At 51.6% G+C, this 17,309-nt stretch overlaps 5 protein-coding genes across 5 annotated transcripts; 3 read left to right on the top strand and 2 right to left on the bottom strand.

The window, feature by feature from the left end:
- Nucleotides 1-1,261: 1,261 nt before the first annotated feature.
- Nucleotides 1,262-2,329, top strand: BP01DRAFT_363212 (uncharacterized protein; the record flags this gene model as incomplete). The annotated part of the gene is made up of 1 exon (XM_025576259.1): nucleotides 1,262-2,329. One exon carries the CDS (start codon nucleotides 1,262-1,264, stop codon nucleotides 2,327-2,329), a length of 1,068 nt encoding a protein of 355 aa, XP_025434009.1.
- Nucleotides 2,330-7,315: 4,986 nt separating this feature from the next.
- On the top strand, nucleotides 7,316-9,475 carry BP01DRAFT_353921 (uncharacterized protein). The gene has a single exon (XM_025574298.1). The coding sequence runs from the start codon at nucleotides 7,378-7,380 to the stop codon at nucleotides 9,079-9,081; it is 1,704 nt and encodes a 567-aa protein (XP_025434008.1). The 5' UTR covers nucleotides 7,316-7,377; the 3' UTR covers nucleotides 9,082-9,475.
- Nucleotides 9,141-12,072, bottom strand: BP01DRAFT_371656 (glycosyltransferase; the record flags this gene model as incomplete). The annotated part of the gene is made up of 7 exons (XM_025576680.1): nucleotides 9,141-9,355; nucleotides 9,413-9,551; nucleotides 9,618-10,170; nucleotides 10,220-10,984; nucleotides 11,041-11,277; nucleotides 11,335-11,920; nucleotides 11,985-12,072. The coding sequence occupies 7 exons, from the start codon at nucleotides 12,070-12,072 to the stop codon at nucleotides 9,141-9,143; spliced, it is 2,583 nt and encodes an 860-aa protein (XP_025434007.1).
- A 462-nt stretch (nucleotides 12,073-12,534) lies between these two features.
- BP01DRAFT_313051 (putative amino acid permease) lies at nucleotides 12,535-14,669 on the bottom strand. The gene is made up of 7 exons (XM_025572496.1): nucleotides 14,435-14,669; nucleotides 14,311-14,381; nucleotides 14,145-14,258; nucleotides 13,632-14,095; nucleotides 13,540-13,563; nucleotides 13,136-13,461; nucleotides 12,535-13,047 (listed from the first exon to the last, which is right to left on the bottom strand). Exons 1-7 carry the CDS (start codon nucleotides 14,576-14,578, stop codon nucleotides 12,616-12,618), a joined length of 1,575 nt encoding a protein of 524 aa, XP_025434006.1. The 5' UTR covers nucleotides 14,579-14,669; the 3' UTR covers nucleotides 12,535-12,615.
- Nucleotides 14,670-14,979: 310 nt separating this feature from the next.
- BP01DRAFT_175210 (uncharacterized protein) lies at nucleotides 14,980-16,816 on the top strand. Its single transcript, XM_025570814.1, has 5 exons — nucleotides 14,980-15,382; nucleotides 15,454-15,558; nucleotides 15,624-15,842; nucleotides 15,896-16,038; nucleotides 16,107-16,816. Exons 1-5 carry the CDS (start codon nucleotides 15,212-15,214, stop codon nucleotides 16,528-16,530), a joined length of 1,062 nt encoding a protein of 353 aa, XP_025434005.1. The 5' UTR covers nucleotides 14,980-15,211; the 3' UTR covers nucleotides 16,531-16,816.
- The last annotated feature ends 493 nt before the right edge of the window (nucleotides 16,817-17,309 follow it).

The following is a 17,309-nucleotide window of genomic DNA, read 5'->3' as shown; positions in this document are numbered from 1 at the left end:
ATTTGAGCCCTCAGTAGCGCCACTCCAAATTCACCGACGGATTCAATCGTCTCCTAGCCATTAGTGTGCTGACTACGAATCGGTGGGAAACCCGCCGTAGTATCGCGCTGTGCACTGGAAGCCCGGTCCATGAAAGCAGCAGTACAAGCAGCGAACTACCGCTAGATGATCTCGACCGGCAATGCACTCAGCTGCCATTAGTTGGCTTGAACGATCCAATCAAGCCAAGGATCGGGTCTTATCGATTTCTCCGGCAACTCACCATGCTGAAAAGCACTTTGTACTGGACGTTGACCTCTTCTCCACCAAAGCTAGGACCAAGGACCCCACGAAGAATATCCGTGCCGTTAAGACTTTGGCACAGCACCTAGAAGACTGGCGATCGCGGCTGTCCCCAGATTGCAGGCGGCGCGTGCCTCGCTGAAGCTTGTTCTGATCTCCGTCGCACAACAGCATTTATGGCAGGTTCGTTCTTTCCAGTTTTGAGATTGGTGCAAAGGTCCTTGGGAGAAGAAAGAAAAGCACAAAAGAGACCAATGCTGATCTTAGCATCGTAGTGTACAATGGTCTATTTCCCCGTCTTTGCTCTCAAGACTTTGTCTAACATCGTTATAACGAATGCATCGTTAGCTATAGTTCCGTCTGATCTCAATCTCATGGGCAGCGTGGGGGGGCACCTTCGCTCTTGTGCATCAAGCCAGTCCTGTTTGAGTGTAGCGAACCTGACGGGATACTGTGCGGAACTACGCATCAAGGCAGAACAGACAATCGGCACAATACACCACCAACTCTGATGAATCCTGGCATACGCTCTTGGGCCACTCACTCCGCATCCCGAAAGCCTTCTCGCCTAGACTTTTCCCGAAGCATCAAGGGATAAATCAGCCGTCTTTGGCACATTTCTGTGCGTCATTTTGTCTCTGCGATCACTGACGACGACTTCCATCATAGTTCGTCATCTCCACCCAGCGATTATCCGGCAACAAAGACTTGTGGCAGGATATCTACTCAGGAGGGAATCTGATTGTCTGGTGTTCACTGCCATCGCCTACTTTTCTTTCAGTCCCCAAATATCCTTGTTCTCATCGTGGAAATCACCGTTGGATTGGATCAACATGCCTCCACAGCCATAGCCTGTCGATCCCACAGCTCGTATATAAAAGGACTCACCTTTGAACACGAAAATACTCTTCACCATCAAATAACCGACGACATCTGAACAAAAGCCAAATCTCAAAAAGACTTTTAGCAAACAGAAAAAATGGGTGGTGAGACGGACGCACCCGGTGCCTGTCTTCGCGGCGAATTCTGGATCGGATTCCAGTACCCAGGCGACAAGAGAGCCTGGTCCAGCTGGGAGATCACCGCTACTCTGTCCGAGAAGGAGATGGAAGTCAGGGGCGGTCGACGCGCTCACTTCGTGGCCCGGATGACCAAAATGGACCCGTCATTCGTCGCCACATTATACTCGGACGGCACAGAGCAGACCTGCGCCGTGAAATTCGCCGTGACGGTCACGAACTCCCACGTGAGCCAAGCGGTCGACCAGCCAGACACAGAGCTCAATCACGACTTGTTCGATCCCCGTCTCCGGAACTACACCGATCCCGAATTCCATCACATGGTCCATATTGCTTCTCAGCTTCAGCGCAAGCAGACGGTTTCTACGCGCTGCCCGGCCTACCATGAACACCTGATGCTGCGGCTCGAGGACCTGGTGCCGGAGGACTTTCGCCGACTGCGCGCCGCCGACCAGCTCGGCAAGGCTGCTTGCGCTCCCAACTATGACGAGCTCCTCGACATATCCAAGGGGGTGTGTGGCCTGGTCACCTTCCTCCGAATGGACGAGGTGCCGCCGCGAGCCCCGGAGCGCCCAGACAAAGAGCTGAAAGAGCGTCGGTTGCCGCCACTGCCTAGCCCACCACAGCTGGAAACATTGAAAAAAGCCGAGCGAAGGCTACTGAAGTCGAAGTTTAGGGACACCTTGTGTAGGCTTCGCCGACTCAACCTCATCCACCGGAACCCGAGTCCCGAGCACCTGGTTTGGTTGTCGAAACAGAAGACAGGGCCAGACGGCAGTCCACAAAATATGCTGTTCGACTTCTGGATCCTGGGGCTCCGCCACATGGACGAGTTCCAGCCCGGTCGCGATCCCGATCCTTTGCTCTTCAATCGCCAGCAGTGGAATGATCACCTCCGCGCCTCGGGCCTCCTGGCCCCCGTGGCTCCGAAACAGAATCAGAACAGTGACGATGACATATTCGCGGAGTGGGTTGAGCCTGGTGATTATTACCCGAATATGGATTGGGTTGAGGGAGAGGAAGACTAGCTTCTCGTAGGTTTTCATTCTACCCTTGATCCGCCCTAGCTCTAAGTAGGCGTCGATAGCATACATCATTTTCACATTCACCAATGACCTTCAAAAGCATGCATAATATCCTCGAATGACGTAAGACGCACTATGATAACGGCCTTGTTTGCTTTTCTAGTCTCGAAGCCCGTGGCTGCGAGGGGTTTGTTGATAGTGTATACCAGCGGTTGGATCACCTGCGGGTTCAACCCCGTGGCTAACGCCTATATTCATCCTGTCTATTTCAAGGTAGACCGTTTTTTTTTTCTTTCTTTTTCTTTCGCCCTTGGAGAGTCCGGGTGACGCTCATGTCGGCAGTGCAGAAAGACCCATTCACGACCGAGGCTTGACAAGTCACCAGTGCGATGAAGTCCATCCCCAGTGTTTGGAAATGCAACCGGCTCGACCGTGTTCGTCCAACAACATCTCGCATCTATCGTCTGCTCGGACCCGTTCCTTGCGGAGCAAATACCGCCCATGCCGGCTGGACGCCATCTAGGGTCTTGAGGAAACATTCCCGCAGCTGACGGAGCTATAGAATCCTTTATCATCAACCGCAAATCCGAAGGCCAAGAGCGAGCGATGTGTCTCCAAGTGTATATTTCTCACAAATGCATCAGTATATTCTACCAACGACAAACTACTTGATCCTACTCTTACTAACCACCCTCCCATCCGCAACTCGGACCTCCACTTCCACCTTGCCCAGTTGCGGATCAACCGCCTCCAACAGCACCAAAGACTCTCCTCCCTCAACAACTTCCCCGTCATTGATTGCCCCAATCCCGGTTATCACCTCTCGAACAAGTTCCCGATCCTTCTCATCCTCCAAAAACCGCACATCCGGCCTCCACATTCTTTCGGAATACTGCTCGATCAGCTCACGAATATGCTCTCCCCTCCAGTCATCCGGATACCTCGCCAGCTCATACAATAAATCCCACTGCTCCCGATGCGGCTGTGTAATTGGTGTATATCCATAGGTGTAGATAGCGGTCCAGTCCCACCATCTCTGCTGTTGAATATACGTGCCGTCAACGATACCAACATCACCACCACCACCACCACGACGATCATCATCGTGACGATCAGAAAAATCCAACTCGCATCCCCGCTTACCACCTTCTTCGCGTAGACAGCGTAAAACCTCCGGAAAAGCATGATAGGCTTCCGCGGCCCGAGAAGAGGGACCTTGCCCGTCACTATAGACGACCTGTTCTTCGATGGCAGCCCGCTGTGCCGGACCTGGCTTGAACTTCGCGAGTTTCTCCATGTGCGCACGGCGGCTGAGCTCGGCTGAGTGAAGGGCATGATCCAGAACCGTGTATCTTCCCGGTTTGCTTGGATCGGTGTCATTGAGACGCGATCGCAGCCCCAAAGAAAGGAGCAGGATTGTGGTGCGGAGTTTGCCGCGCGTTACGGCGGCAATCAGGCTGTAGACTGCTCCTGGGTTCGGGAGGAATAATTTCTGATAGGTCTCGTGAATGTCTTTTGTGTCGATCGGATCAGAGCCTAGACCGGAACCGAGAGAGGCTATGTGTCGCAGAATTGCAGTAACAAGGCGGTAGGTGTCTTCATCGTGCAGGGCGGGATTGTTGGCAATGGCGGAGAAGATGTCCTTGCCCTGATCCGTGAGAATAGTTGGTGAGGCACCCTTGTGCAATAAGTAAAGTCCACGACGAGCTGGATCCATTTGGGTATCGAATGCGATTGACACAGGGGTGGCGCCGCGACGGGTCTGCGCGTTGAGGTCTGCGGGAGGGTCGTGCTCAAACAAGATCTCGCAGGCTTGTTCGAATTCATCCTCAGGATGGTATATGGTAGACAATGAATGCAACGGCGTGTCATTCTCATATTTGTTCCGGACGTCTATATCGGGCATTGCCTGGACAATGCGTTGAAGGGTGGGAATGTATGCGCGCGGATAGTCTAGTCGGGGACCCACGATTGAGGCCCAAGAGTGAAGTACTATAAACCATGTTCAGTCTGTAAGATAATCAAAACTAATGATATGGAGAACATACCAGAATCCCCCATCGATATGGTTGATACCGTGAGATCTGCCCCAGCGTCGAGTAAGGCATAAATAACCCCACCATTCCAGACCCCAAGGTCGGCAGCAGCAGCAATCGGGGTCAACGGAGGATACGCTTTATCCTTAGCATTTATATCTGCACCCGCGTCCAATAGTAGCTGCACGAGTTTCTTCGTATTATCCAGATAAGCCTCCCAGCCTCCCTGTCGGATCCAAGCATGCCAGTGGTGAGGAAAGTAGCCATGTCGGTCTGGGAAGTATTTGGTCATGCTGTGAAGTGTGTTCCGCCCCATTGAGTCGACAAGTTTCCCATCAGCCCCATGAGAGATAAGAAGCCTAGCCACCTCCAAGTCACCAAACCATGCAGCCAGAGCGAGAGGTGTCGTTGCACTGTCACAAGCATGATAACTCGCATTCAAGTTGGCGCCCAAGTCTATTAGAGTGGTCATTGCTGTTAGGTTGCGAAAGGCAGCTGCCCAGTGCAGAGGGGTACCATGAGGCAATTCGAATGGGCTTTGGGTCATGAGTGTAAGTAATGGCTAAATTGATAGCCGAATTTTGGGCACTTACTAATGGAGCATCTGGATCCTCTCCGGAAATCCCCCACTATTTTCGCCTACAACAGGCCGGATGACAGTGTTAACATCGGCCCCGGCTGCAATTAGCTGCGCCGCAATAACCTCGATCGATTCTTCTGGTAGAACAAAGAGCCAATGCAGTGCAGACACTCCTGCCCGGTCTGTTGTACGAGACGCATCTGCCTTTCGCTGAAGCAGAAATTCAATTATTCTCGCATGACCAGCCTGACATGCCTTGTAGAGTGGAGTCTCTCCATCATCATTCTGAGCATTAACAGTCATGTTCGCCTCGTCTATAAGTGCCCGAGCTGTCTCAAGCTCATCAAGCGCGGCAGCTACGTGAAGCATAGTGTTTCCTTTCTGGTCAACGATTGAGCCATGTGCCAGCTTCCATTTAATTGCCTTCACGGGATTTCGAACAGCCTCTATCACATCGTGTTTTCGAAGGAACGGATCCACACAAAACCCGCCGGTATGACGAAACTTGCTCCTTGCCTGCTCCATCTGCTCGAATGTAAGGACGGACGGGGGAGCGAAAAAATACCCTTCCGCAACGGCTTGCAAGATCCAGTTCTCGAGAACCTTCTCCTCAAATTCCGGTGGTCGCTCATGCGCTGCCATGACTTGAGCATAGACGGCCCTTGCTGGAGAGTAGCTTCCCTTTGCGGCGTCGGTCATATAGTGCAGAAGACGGTCAAGATAAGCCGGCTTGGCCCCTGTCACGGTCTGCGCCATTCCAAAGAGCACAACACCTGGCATGTTCACAGATGAATCCTGTTTCATTGCCGCGTATTGCGCTTCCAGCTCAGATAGAACGGCAGGATCGAGTCTGTACCAAAACAATGGGCCTTTGTTGTACATCGGGTCAAGTGTGCCAACAAAAGGAGCATCGTGTGTCCTGACCTGCGAGAGAGATAACCAAGATGCATATGCAGGGGTATCCGTCTTCAATAGTTGTGTGGTCGGCAGCGGTCTATCTCTCGGGTCTTCCGCTAGAAGCTTCTGAATCGCCTTACGGAGCTCCGAACGCAGTGTGGATGGAATGTCATCGCGTCCATAGAGCATCTCAAAGATCTCTTCTGTCGCGGTTTCGGGATCGTCGGCGAGAACTACAGGCTCCCCATTGTTGACAAACATGGCCAGTACGGTCAGGCCGAAGCTGTATGCATCGAATCGAAACATCAGATCCGGGCGGAAAGGACAAAAGCGAGCTAAGTCACCATTGGCCACCTCAGGGGCCAGCCACGCTGGCGTTCCACGATAATCATTCATGGTAAGCCGGTTGTCAGTTGCCTCTAGGTCAATACAGACCCCAAAATCACTCAGCTTCGCTCGAAAAGGCACTTTGTCGCTCTCCAAGGCAAACACAAGCACGTTTTCCGGCTTGAGATCGCCATGCACGATACGTAGATGATGCAGTGCCTCAGTTCCATTCGCGATGTCCAAGCTCAGTTGATATTTCACCTCGGGCGAGCAGTCGCTGTCGACATCGAGGAAATTCGTCAATGGCATCAAAGCAGCTTCCACGAAAAGAACTGGAATTGGCATATCAGCAAACGGATAGTCATAGCCCCATGCAATCAACCGAACAATATTGGGGTGACACCGCAGCGTGGGGTTGCAAAGAGCAAGTAACTCCAACCCCAGCGTTCGCAACTGAAGACGGTATTCAGGAGTGTCTGCGAATCGCTGAGCGCCTTTTCGAGAAAGAGGCACATTCACCCGCTTGATCACCAGGCCCTCATTTCCTGTATAGCCTTCATTTGACTTCTCCTTGAAGACAGTGAACTGCGAGCCCGCGCCAATCTTAGTAGCCCGCGTCGCAAGATTGAGGACCTTCAACAACCGTGGTCCATGGATTCCAGTCTGCGACAATATGCCGGCAAATTGAGAGACAGTGCTAAGAATTGCTGACTCTCCATTACGAGTTGCCGTAATGGCCACCTCCAAGAAATCACTAGATGGAACGGATGAAAGGTTGAGGCTGTCGAGATCGAGATCTGAAGAGACCACATCGTAATCGTCGGCCGTGCCCGAAGCCCAATCTCGCAACGATGGGGAAAGATCTCCATTATCCAAAGATGAAAGACAATCATATGACTCGTCGTCAGACATATTGACTTGTGGAAGTTGCAGAGACCAGGGCTTGCTTGAGAAAAACAGGGGGTCTTTTTTGCTTTTTCGATTTTCGCTGCGGGTCTGCAAACGAAATGGGGGTATGAGGCTAGAGGCATTGTATGAAGTTAGCCCCTCCTCCCCTCACAATCTCCTTAGTCTCCATTTCTTCAGCCTCGTCTGACAGCCATGACATCCGATCGGGCCCCCACATCCCCTCATTTCTCTGCCGTCTGTGCTCTTTTCTCCCTTCCAACTCTCTCTTCCCGGTTCATCTCACCAAAGCGTTTGTCTTAACCATGGATTTTTATGGCACAGCAGTAACGGCCATCACGCAGGCCTACCAGGTAACGGTCTTCATTCAAGGCGTCATTGCTGACATCAAGACCTTCGACGAAGACCGAGCGGAGATCCGCTTGAAACTGAACGTGCAGCTCTCGACTCTGCTGTTTTTCCGTCGGATTTTCGTCGATCCAAATCATGGCCTGCTTCTTCCAGGAAAACTCGACCCCTTCATTGCACAGACCATTGAGGGACTGCTGGTACAGATGCGCAAAACGTTGACGGAATATGAGCTTGTGGCGGTCCGGTATGGCCTTGTAACGGCAAATGAAGAGGATGAAGACTTGGATAAACCTGAGCTGGTCAAAGAATCACTCCTGCATCGCATCAAGATCAAAGCCACGTCCTTGAAATTGAAAGGCTATGACTGGTCGCTTTTCGACAAGAAAAAATTGCAAAAAATCCTTGAAGCCTACACCAGCTGGTCAGCGGACTTACGCAACCTCATGCAGCATTTGTCTCAAGATGCCCTGTCCCGAGTTGTTGATGAGAATGATCAGGGCCTCAAAGCCACCGGACTGGGGCCCGTGATCAAGCGAAGGCAAATGATCGAAGCGCATGCTCCGGCGAATTTCCAAAGCCTGGCAGGTCAAATTGTCGAGGAAGGGAATGCATCGGGCGACTTCCGGCTGGGACAGTGGACGCCATCCGGCTCGACAAGCAGCACGCCTGTGGTTATTGAGTTTCATGAATACGAAGGAAAGCTAAAATGTGACGACCTGGATTCCGATGAGATTGAGGAGCTGAAAGCGCCCGTCCGTGATCTAGCTTGGCTCTTGAAAAACAGCACCTTCAGCAGTCACAGATCCTCGGATCCGGAGCCCGGGCTGGAGCCGCCTCAGATCTATGCTATGGAGTGTTTAGGTTTTATCGACCAGCCAGAAGAAGAACGTAACGTATTTTTATACAAGCTTCCAACGTCGGAGATGACGGATGAGTATCGAGAGATACCAGACACAGCGCGAGTCGTCACTCTCCATAGCTTTATCAACGCTATAGACAGAGAGAGCAAAAGGCCACTCAAGCGACCGTCCTTGAATGACCGGTTCAGCATGGCGCATTGCCTCGCTGTAACTCTATTGAACATCCACGCCTCGAAGTGGGTTCACAAAAATGTCTGGAGCAGAGGGATCCTCCTCTTTTTGCAGACTCCAGCGGGCGTGCGCGCATCAGGGCTTGAGGCGCATCGACTCTCAAGCCCGCCAAAGTTGCAACGAAGGATTCTTGCATACCTTAGTGATTGGGGTTATGCACGGTCCGAGCAACAGGGCACGGATATGCGTGGAGACTTCGAGCCTGAAGCAAACCTCTACCGTCATCCCGATCGACAGGGAAAGCCCACCTGGCAATTCCGACGGCGCCATGACATCTACGCCTTGGGAGTGGTGCTTTTGGAGATTGGCCTTTGGGTGACAATGTCTCGATTGATGGAGTCTAAAATCCGCGACGCAGAAAAGACCGGACGACTACCCAGGGCGAAGAAAGTTGCGGCGGATCTGGTGGTACTAGCTCAGCAGAACCTGCCCAAGGAAATGGGCGACGGTTATGCACAAGCCACCGTCGACTGTCTGACAGGAAGCTTCCGTGATGGAGACGCAGAACTTGCCTTGGACTTTCAGGAGAAGGTGGTAAATGCTCTGGCTCAGGGCATAACGCTGTAAGATGATCAGTCTTCAGAATGTGTCGAATCGACTTGTTTTAGGCCGAAGCTTTTCTATCGTTATCCTTTCTCCAATTTAGCCTTCACCTCTTTTTCATAATGATCTTTCCAACGCGCCAGAACGGCTGCCCGCTGACCATCCGAAGCCAATTGAAGTTCCGCAAGGCCCTGGGCTATACGTGACTTGACCACGCAGCATCGTCGGCTTTGCCCATAAGAGTTGGCAATGCTGCGATGAACCCCATTCAGAGGATATCCAAGCAGGCCCCACAGACCTAACTGCATTAGCAAAATCTGAGCGCGTCAATTGAACACGTTTGACCATGGCCTACCAGCTTGAGGTTTGATCAGCAGCCCTCCAACTCCTTTGCCAAAACCGGAGGCCAACCCAGAAGCGCCTTTGCTATCCCACCCTCGATGGGGTTGTGTCACAACCCCAGTAATGCCATCGTACCAGCTGTACACAAATTCCTGTTGATTATTAGCTATCATTGGTAACTATAAAGAACAAAAAGATGCATTGCATGATGATCTGACCTGGCCAGCTGCCACGAACCCCGACTTAACTCCCGTGGCTATCGGTGCTACCCTCACGGTCTCATCGTGGTAGAATCGAGGAGCATTGTGGAACGTGTGGCTCATTAGAAATGTAATGCTCATGGGGATCTCGATAATCCAGTCTAGAAGCTGACGTCCAGTGTAGCCTGAACTGATGAGTACGTTCTTCAAGGATGCCGTGCCACGGTCCATAGACGGCATGTTGAGGGCACTTTGGCTGGACGAGGACTCTAATGAAAGGTTTGAAGGAGTTATAGAGATACCAGAGTCCGCTCGTTGACGTTTTTCAGGCTTGTCTGAGAATTTTGTCAAGCTCGCCGGGGAAATAGATGCTTGCGTTGCACAATAGCTTGTAAGGCTATACCTCTCGGCAAATCTAATAGAGGGCGACCGTGCAAAGTTCTGGACTAGCTGAACTGGCATCTCGACAAGACCCGTGAAAAAGTTCGTGAGAGAGCCGGCAAACATCTCAGCTCCGGGAAGACCTGGAACACCGGGATCCAGATTTGTATCATAGGATTTAATTCGAAGCCTGTTTTGGATGAGTCTATTCAAGCGTCATCATGGAGGTGGGAACGTACAATTTGACATTCTTCGGGTCAAGCTGCCTCGAATGGACGAGGACAGTAGCAGCAAATGCACTGAGAAAAACGCTGGTGTGCTGAACGCGCCATACAGCCGGACGGTCAGGACACAATGCGCATCTCAGTCTTTTGAGATCAAGGTGTGCATGGAAGCTGTCCATCGCTGCTTTAGCACCTTCCTCATTTTGAATCTTACAGCTCAGGACTTTGGCTTGCTCTCGAGTCTCGGGTTCCATGCAGTGGCGAATCGCACCAGCAAGCTTTGCAGCTGTCAATAGTTTGAAAGGGATCGGTGCAGGTCCTGCACCATTGCTAGCTATAAGCATCCCCCAGAAAGGCTGATCGCCGAAAAACGGAACGATGACGGTGGGTCGACCCAAAGCCAATCCCGTTGCTGTTGTCCCTGCACCTCCATGGTGGACAACGCAAGACACTCGAGAAAAGAGCCAGTCGTGCGGGCAATTACCTAGAAAGTATACATCTGAGGCGTCAATTTCATCTGCACCAATGCCACCCCAGCCCTTGGAGATGATTGCGCGTTGACCGGAGAGTCGAACAGCCTCGAGAATTGTATGCGTGAGTGCTTCCGGGTCATCGACAACAATCGACCCGAAGCCGATGTATATGGGAGGTTCTCCAGCTTCAAGAAACTCGAGCAGATCTCGAGGCGGATTGTATTTGTCATCTGGCGGCAGGAAAGAGAACCCAGCTACATCAATATGATCCAGCCAATCGTCAGGCTTCGGCAGCAGGGAAGGAGACCTGGGCATCACGTCAATCGAGCCCCGTGGCACCGAACCCGTTTCAAGTCATCATACCACAAGTATGTAAAAGGAATCCTCAATCGCGAAAGAAGACTGGGCGCGCGCATAGAATCCAGTCGCTCCAGCCCCAGTTCATGACGTCGGAATTCATTGATCAAGTCACCGACGCCTTGCCAAATCACCGTCTCTGCTATCATGTATGACACCAATTTGCCCACCGATGATCTATTATTGGTTGAGCGCACTTTTGCCAGTGGATGTGAAAAGGCCTGCGTGGGCGACCATGGCATCCTGTTTTTCCACATAAGCAACCATCAACAGAAAGGCAACAATTATCAGACAACCCACGTGAACATCAAATGAAGCGGAATCCCCATTTTCTCCGCGCAGTGGATGTGTGCAAAGCTAGGCGGGTTGGCAATGATGGCGTCAGCGACAAACGGCAGCACACCGGTACACTCGGCTGGATTGAAGGGATGAAGGCCTTCTCCAGGTTCGAAACATGACCGCCAGCAGCCCCCAAGGATCTGACGCACATCCTTCCTCCGCCGACTGATGTCGCCTTGGGTGATGGCTTCCACCTTTGGGACCAAGTTCGGGTTCTTCACCATGAACGACATAAGCTGCGCCGGGTCACCTCCGATGTTGAAGAACTCCAGATCATGGGCGCGTACAAAGTCTCGGAACACTAAATGTGTTGCGAGTCGTACGCGATGACCGTGTCGCTGCAGCTCCTGGCCCAGCGCGATGAAGGGTTGCACATCCCCACGAGACCCAACAACGTGTATGACCACATTCAAGCGGAGCGGGAATCGCGTTGTACTGTCTTCAGGCATCCACGGACGATGGTTCTCGGATTGGCGCCGTAGAAGATCGAGAAAGCTCGCAAGGCGCGGACAGTTTTCTTGTAAGTCGACGTGCAGGCGTCCATCATCTACGATCGACCCCAAAGATTAGCGACCGTGAGTGAAATATGTATTGGTTATTGGAAGTGTTACCCGTGATCTCCCTATCGGCCAAGAGACCCGGAATGAGAGCCTTCAGCGCCTTGGCCTCGCATAATTGTGGATCGATCGTCTCGGTCATAGTTGTGTATGAAATCAGGGAGGGTTCGAATCTGTGCTCACGATTAGACAAGAAACTCCATGCTTGTCTGTCTTTCTTCTGGTGGAAGGCAGCAGTGCATGACAAATTGATTATCAGGTTTGGTGGTTCGTGGCGTCAGTGTCGTTCGATCTCGATCTGGGCCGGTCATGGAGTCTCATGCGATGGCTGAACCAAGGGTCGTGTATCATTTCCGATCTGTTGATATATAATCGTGTCCAGGACCATGGTTGTCGTTTTGTCAGCACGCGATCCCCCCCCGCATATCCTTTCTTCGCATCACGTCATTTTTGTCAACACAACAAGTCCTGGGTAAGTTGCAGGTCGACTGAAATGGAATGAGTTGGGAACCGGAGAGATTCCCGATCAAAAGCGGTAAGAACAATAAGGCTTTTGCTACTAAGCAAAGTAGCAGCCTGCAAAGTGAAAAAATATTCTTCGAGGCCTAAATACAGACTATTCTGCCATATGATGGGTATTTACACTAGGAAGATGCTGCTCAAGGGATGGCACATTTGACGACGTTCACTCAGTCCTGACCCTCGTCACGGGTCCCCGGTACTGATGCTTCGCATACAACACATAGTACATTACAGCCAACAGCACCACCCCCGCAAAGATAACAATACTCCAGTTCATATCGGCGGCGTCGGGCTTGTTCGTGAGCGGGAAGAAGCTGAACGTCAAAATGACAATTAAAACGAGGATCGATACGGTGTCGATGAACGGTGTCGCGCGTCCGAGACTCCATCGTGCCGGAGGGAGATAATCGCCTCTCCACCGCCGAAGACGCACGCAGGAGATGGAGATCAGGTAGGAGGAAAGCAAAGCAGCTGTGCCAAGAGACATGATCGCGTTGAAGGCCACCGAGGAGCCAATATTGATGAGGGAGAGAAGGGTAACGATAACCATGCTGACGCAGAGGGCATTGAAAGGTACTTTGAGGGTAGGATGAATCTGTGACCGATACTTAGCTTTAGGGTTCCAAGTGATCCGATGTGTCTGAATTCGCACAAGGACTACCCTGGACGGAGAACGGACGTACCTTTGAGAAGAAGCCAGCAAACGGGAGGCCCTGGTCACGGGCAAAGGCGTAAATCTGTCGAGATGTTGTGGCAACATTGCTGATAGCAGCACAGAATTGCATGATCATAATCACCACGGTCATCCCTGTGGCGGCGCGAGTCGAGCCAGTGGCGTTCCAGAAGACCTGGATAAAGGCGAATCCCGTCTCACTGGCCATGACTTCTTCGATATCGCCCAGACAAAACGCGAACGTGATGATCATGATGAAGCCGGTGGCTCCATTAAGGATCAGTGTGCTAATCATGCTGATAGGAAGAACGCGGGAGGCGTCGCGGATCTCTTCAGCTAATCAAGGTTTAGTTCTCACGAGCATGAAAGATGCAGATCCTGCGTAGTAATATAGACTGGGTTGAAGGAACGTACACATGTGCACAGCTGCATCAGGCCCTTTGAAACGCAAATACACACAGTCAGTACAAAGTCGCACTTCTAGGTAGCGGGATATATCGACATACCGATGAGGGCATAAATCGGACCCGTCAACCCTACCAAGCACGCAAGCCCCATGTTGCCCCAGGCTCCGTTGTCCTCGAACGACCCAAAAGCCTCCGAAGCAGAGGCAGTAGGCGACAACACCCACAAGGGAATAAGAATACCGAAGAAACCAAAACAATGCACAATCAAAATGATGCCCTCAATGAACGACAGTTTCTGGGCTAAGAGCGTGTTGAACAGCAGGGCCCCAAGAGCGGCTGCGATCACGATTAGTGTCACATGCCACGGTTGATAGACATAGCTGTCGGGATAGTTGATTGCCAGTAAGCCGACCAGCATGTTGGCAACGGTATAGCAGCATCCCGCAATACCTGTATGCCAGCCTAATACACAAACCCAGCCGGTAAGATAACTGAGGAAGCGTTGTTGACTGGGCGGTGCGAATTCCGAAACCCAATGGTACTGGCCGCCGGAAGTTGGAGCCCTAATGAGAATCAGCATTGGCGCTCGTTCTTCGGTATTAGTCGGCCAACATTGAAGCCATTTCAGCCATTGAAAGAATCACAAAGCTGAAGCCTATGACTGCGCCAAGGTAGGTATATATCATTCCTGCCTTTCCTCCGTCTGTGAGACCGTAGGATGCACCGCTATTGCAGAAAGTCAGTATGAGGGTGCAGTGCATGCTATCAGCGAACGTACAACAAGACGGCTTCCCAGGTGCACATCAAGACCGCGCTGAATCCTATCACCGAAAGAAGTCGGAAGTTTCGCTGATGTCGTTAGCTTTTCTCACGAATCGTCTCAGTCAAGCCGGTATGCTCACGTTCAATTCCTGTTCCCGTCCCACACGCCACATATCCTTTCGATCTTGTGGCGTGCCATCTTTTCTTGTGGTCGAGGTACTCTCATAATCTGCGTGAGTAGAGCACGCAGAGAAACCCGGTGCCTTTTCTGTCTTGATTGACATGTTGACTCAATGAACAATGGACGAACATTGCCAAGGTGAGGAACCCGGAGAAGGGCCGCAATTTAATAAGAGGGGGTGCCCCTACTTCATGCGACTCTGGTAACACGCATTGCAATCGGTGACCGCACTAGATTAATATAAAATAGTGGTCACTAGTAGCTAGAACAACGGCCAACAGACAATTGATTGTCTGGCCGCAGCGGGCAACCTTCCCAAAGTGCTTATCCCGCAGTATCCCTGCAAATGCAACGACGCTTAAGCACGCTAAAAGCTCCGTCGCTATGTAGCCTGACTGTGCCACAAATTTCGCGGCACAGGAGCACTATTCAGCACGTTTCAGCGGATCGATTCATTTATCGCTTGTATCAATCCCTGTTAGTATAGTTTAACATCAGACAATCAGAGAATACAACCCCGCCTGCGCAAATTGTCGCTTGCATGAGAATGGCGAGCTAATTTCAGCGAGCAAGGGTCAGAATTCTCATTGGTGTCGAATAAAGCCGGGGGGGGGGAAGTCAAGTCACCCTCAAGAAACCATATCTGGTTAAAAAGCACAAGAGCAAAAAGAGCAATCTTGTTGCTCTTAAGCTCAATCCGTCGCCACAGCAAGAACAGAATTATGGATCCGCCAGTATGCCACACGCAGCCTATGTGATCTCGGACACGGACCGGCGGGGCCTGATGGTGGTTGTGACCACTCTTTTCATGTCGTGGATGGTTCTGGTCAGTTTTTTTCGCATCTATATGCGTATGACGATCATTGGACCGTGGGGACTGGATGACTTGATGGCGAATGTTGCTTCTGTCAGTACCGATGCTCCAGCGAGTGATTCGATCAAAGAGCCTGGAGCCTAATGAGCGCTGACTATAAACAGATACTGGGAATCGTCAACGTAGGGGTGCTCGTGAAGGGCGTCAATGATGGATTGGGAAGCACGGAGAAACAACTGAATTCATCCCGCATAGAACGTGCTGAGCAGGTACTTCCCGCTCCACGGTTCAAGGTTGACAGATCAGTATCCGCCAGCTCTGCTAACTCTCCCAGGCCCTATATGGTGCGAACATCCTGTTCCTGGCCGGCCATTGCGCAGCCAAATTGTCCGTGCTCTTTCTCCTGCGACGTTTGGGTCGAGAAAGGACATACTTAAGGGCTTGTCTGGGCGTCATGGTCGGGATTGTTCTGTGGGCAATAGTGTCAATCCTGATTGTCGCTCTGAAATGTCCGTTTCGCCATCCGTGGCTACTCGAGCAATGTGCAAGTCTTGTAAGGAACAGTCATACTGCGGAAGAGCTTCACTCTGTAACTGACAACCTCAGCTCCCTCGATGGCAAGCGATCACCGTCCTCGACGTCATTACCGAGCTTCTATTACTCGGCCTCAGTTTGTATCTCGTCTGGCCTATTAAATTGACAAGAATGCGGAAGGCTGGTGTTATCGGGGCGTTTGGGACAAGGCTCGGGTAGGATGTCTGCTCTTTTCATCGCACCAGATCTTAGAGAATTCAGCTACTGATGTCTTCTTCATTAGGATCGTCATTCTTGCCATTCTTCGGCAAACCTCGATGACCGCCATCGCACATACCAATGACCTTCTGCTTGACATCTCCGACGCCGTCATTCTGACTCAAGTTCTGCTGCACTGCAGCATTATGGCTGCCACACTGCCCTGTCTCAAGCCGTTTGTCGTGTCTTTCAACACTGGTTGGGGACAGGGTACAGTTGGGCAAGATGGGAGTAGCTACTTCCATCAGGCAAGCACAGCATCCGCGGCTGCGCAGAGGTCGCGTGCCAGTTCAGGGAAGAGAGGGTCGGAAATCAGACGCAAAGACCAGGACGCAACAAGATCGGAAGATGCGGGTCGCGGAAACTCCCAAGAATGGATCATTCAGGAGACACGGGAATGGTCGTTGCGGTATGAAACCATAGAGATGAAACCTGTAGAGCCGAAGTGATCGATGAATCAGTGTGTACTGTCTGCTACGCACGTTGAGGGCCAAAATCGTAATTTATGCCTAATGGGGCAGTTGGGTCGGCTCTCTTACTGTACCGACGGTATTTCTCGTAAGAAATACCTTTTTGGCCTCACAGCAGGGCTGCACAGCATGCTGTCTCAGCAGCCTGATGATGTTTTTCTATTCTCAGCAAATCCAGATATGCAGTATGCAATGGTACTTTTGTGGAAACACTTGCGAGACTCGCGGAGTTCACCAAAGACTTGACAGGCGGCCTTGCTCCCAACCATAAGTTAACTATTCTATGTGCCCTTCTTCGCAAGATGTATAGCGGGTGAGAAGTCCATCAACACTGCAACTCTCCTCGAAGCACCAAACTTAATCTTCGTCTTCTGCATCCAAAGTTCGAAGTGCCGCCAAGTTCTCACTCAATGCCCAAACAGTGCGCTTCCTAAATCAACAAACCAGTCTCGAACGACCTCACCCGTTCCTCACCGCTAGTGGACGTCCCCGAAAAGAAGCGCCCCTTCCATCACAGGAGAAACACTTCTGGGCTTCGCCTCGCCAGTCGGATCTCATGATTGTCGCGGGCACATTGACGAAGAAAATGGCGCCTGCGCTGCGGCAGGTCTACGACCAGATGCTTGAGCCACGGTATGTGCTGAGTGTAGGAAGTTGCGCAAACGGCGGGGGGTACTATCACTATAGTTACTCGGTGGTCAGGGGCTGCGATCGGGTTGTTCCAGTGGATGTGTATTGCCCACCGTCCTTCCAGCATC

The sequence above is a fragment of the Aspergillus saccharolyticus genome (assembly GCF_003184585.1).
Source record: "Aspergillus saccharolyticus JOP 1030-1 unplaced genomic scaffold BP01scaffold_5, whole genome shotgun sequence".
Lineage (NCBI taxonomy): Eukaryota > Fungi > Ascomycota > Eurotiomycetes > Eurotiales > Aspergillaceae > Aspergillus > Aspergillus saccharolyticus.
The sequence above is the reverse complement of the archived record's forward strand: the minus strand, read 5'-3'. Positions and strand labels throughout refer to the sequence as shown.

What these genes read in the sequence shown, in the direction of transcription:
- BP01DRAFT_175210 (XM_025570814.1), top strand. Translation starts at nt 15,212, where the DNA reads ATGCCACACGCAGCCTATGTGATCTCGGACACGGACCGGCGGGGCCTG. An exon ending in GCATAGAACGTGCTGAGCAG is followed by an intron (nt 15,559 to 15,623) that starts GTACTTCCCGCT and finishes TAACTCTCCCAG; the next exon opens with GCCCTATATGGTGCGAACAT. An exon ending in GCGTTTGGGACAAGGCTCGG is followed by an intron (nt 16,039 to 16,106) that starts GTAGGATGTCTG and finishes CTTCTTCATTAG; the next exon opens with GATCGTCATTCTTGCCATTC.
- BP01DRAFT_313051 (XM_025572496.1), bottom strand. Translation starts at nt 14,578, where the DNA reads ATGTCAATCAAGACAGAAAAGGCACCGGGTTTCTCTGCGTGCTCTACT. An exon ending in GACGGGAACAGGAATTGAAC is followed by an intron (nt 14,382 to 14,434) that starts GTGAGCATACCG and finishes TAACGACATCAG; the next exon opens with CGAAACTTCCGACTTCTTTC. An exon ending in TCCGATTTATGCCCTCATCG is followed by an intron (nt 13,564 to 13,631) that starts GTATGTCGATAT and finishes TGCGTTTCAAAG; the next exon opens with GGCCTGATGCAGCTGTGCAC.
- BP01DRAFT_353921 (XM_025574298.1), top strand. Translation starts at nt 7,378, where the DNA reads ATGGATTTTTATGGCACAGCAGTAACGGCCATCACGCAGGCCTACCAG.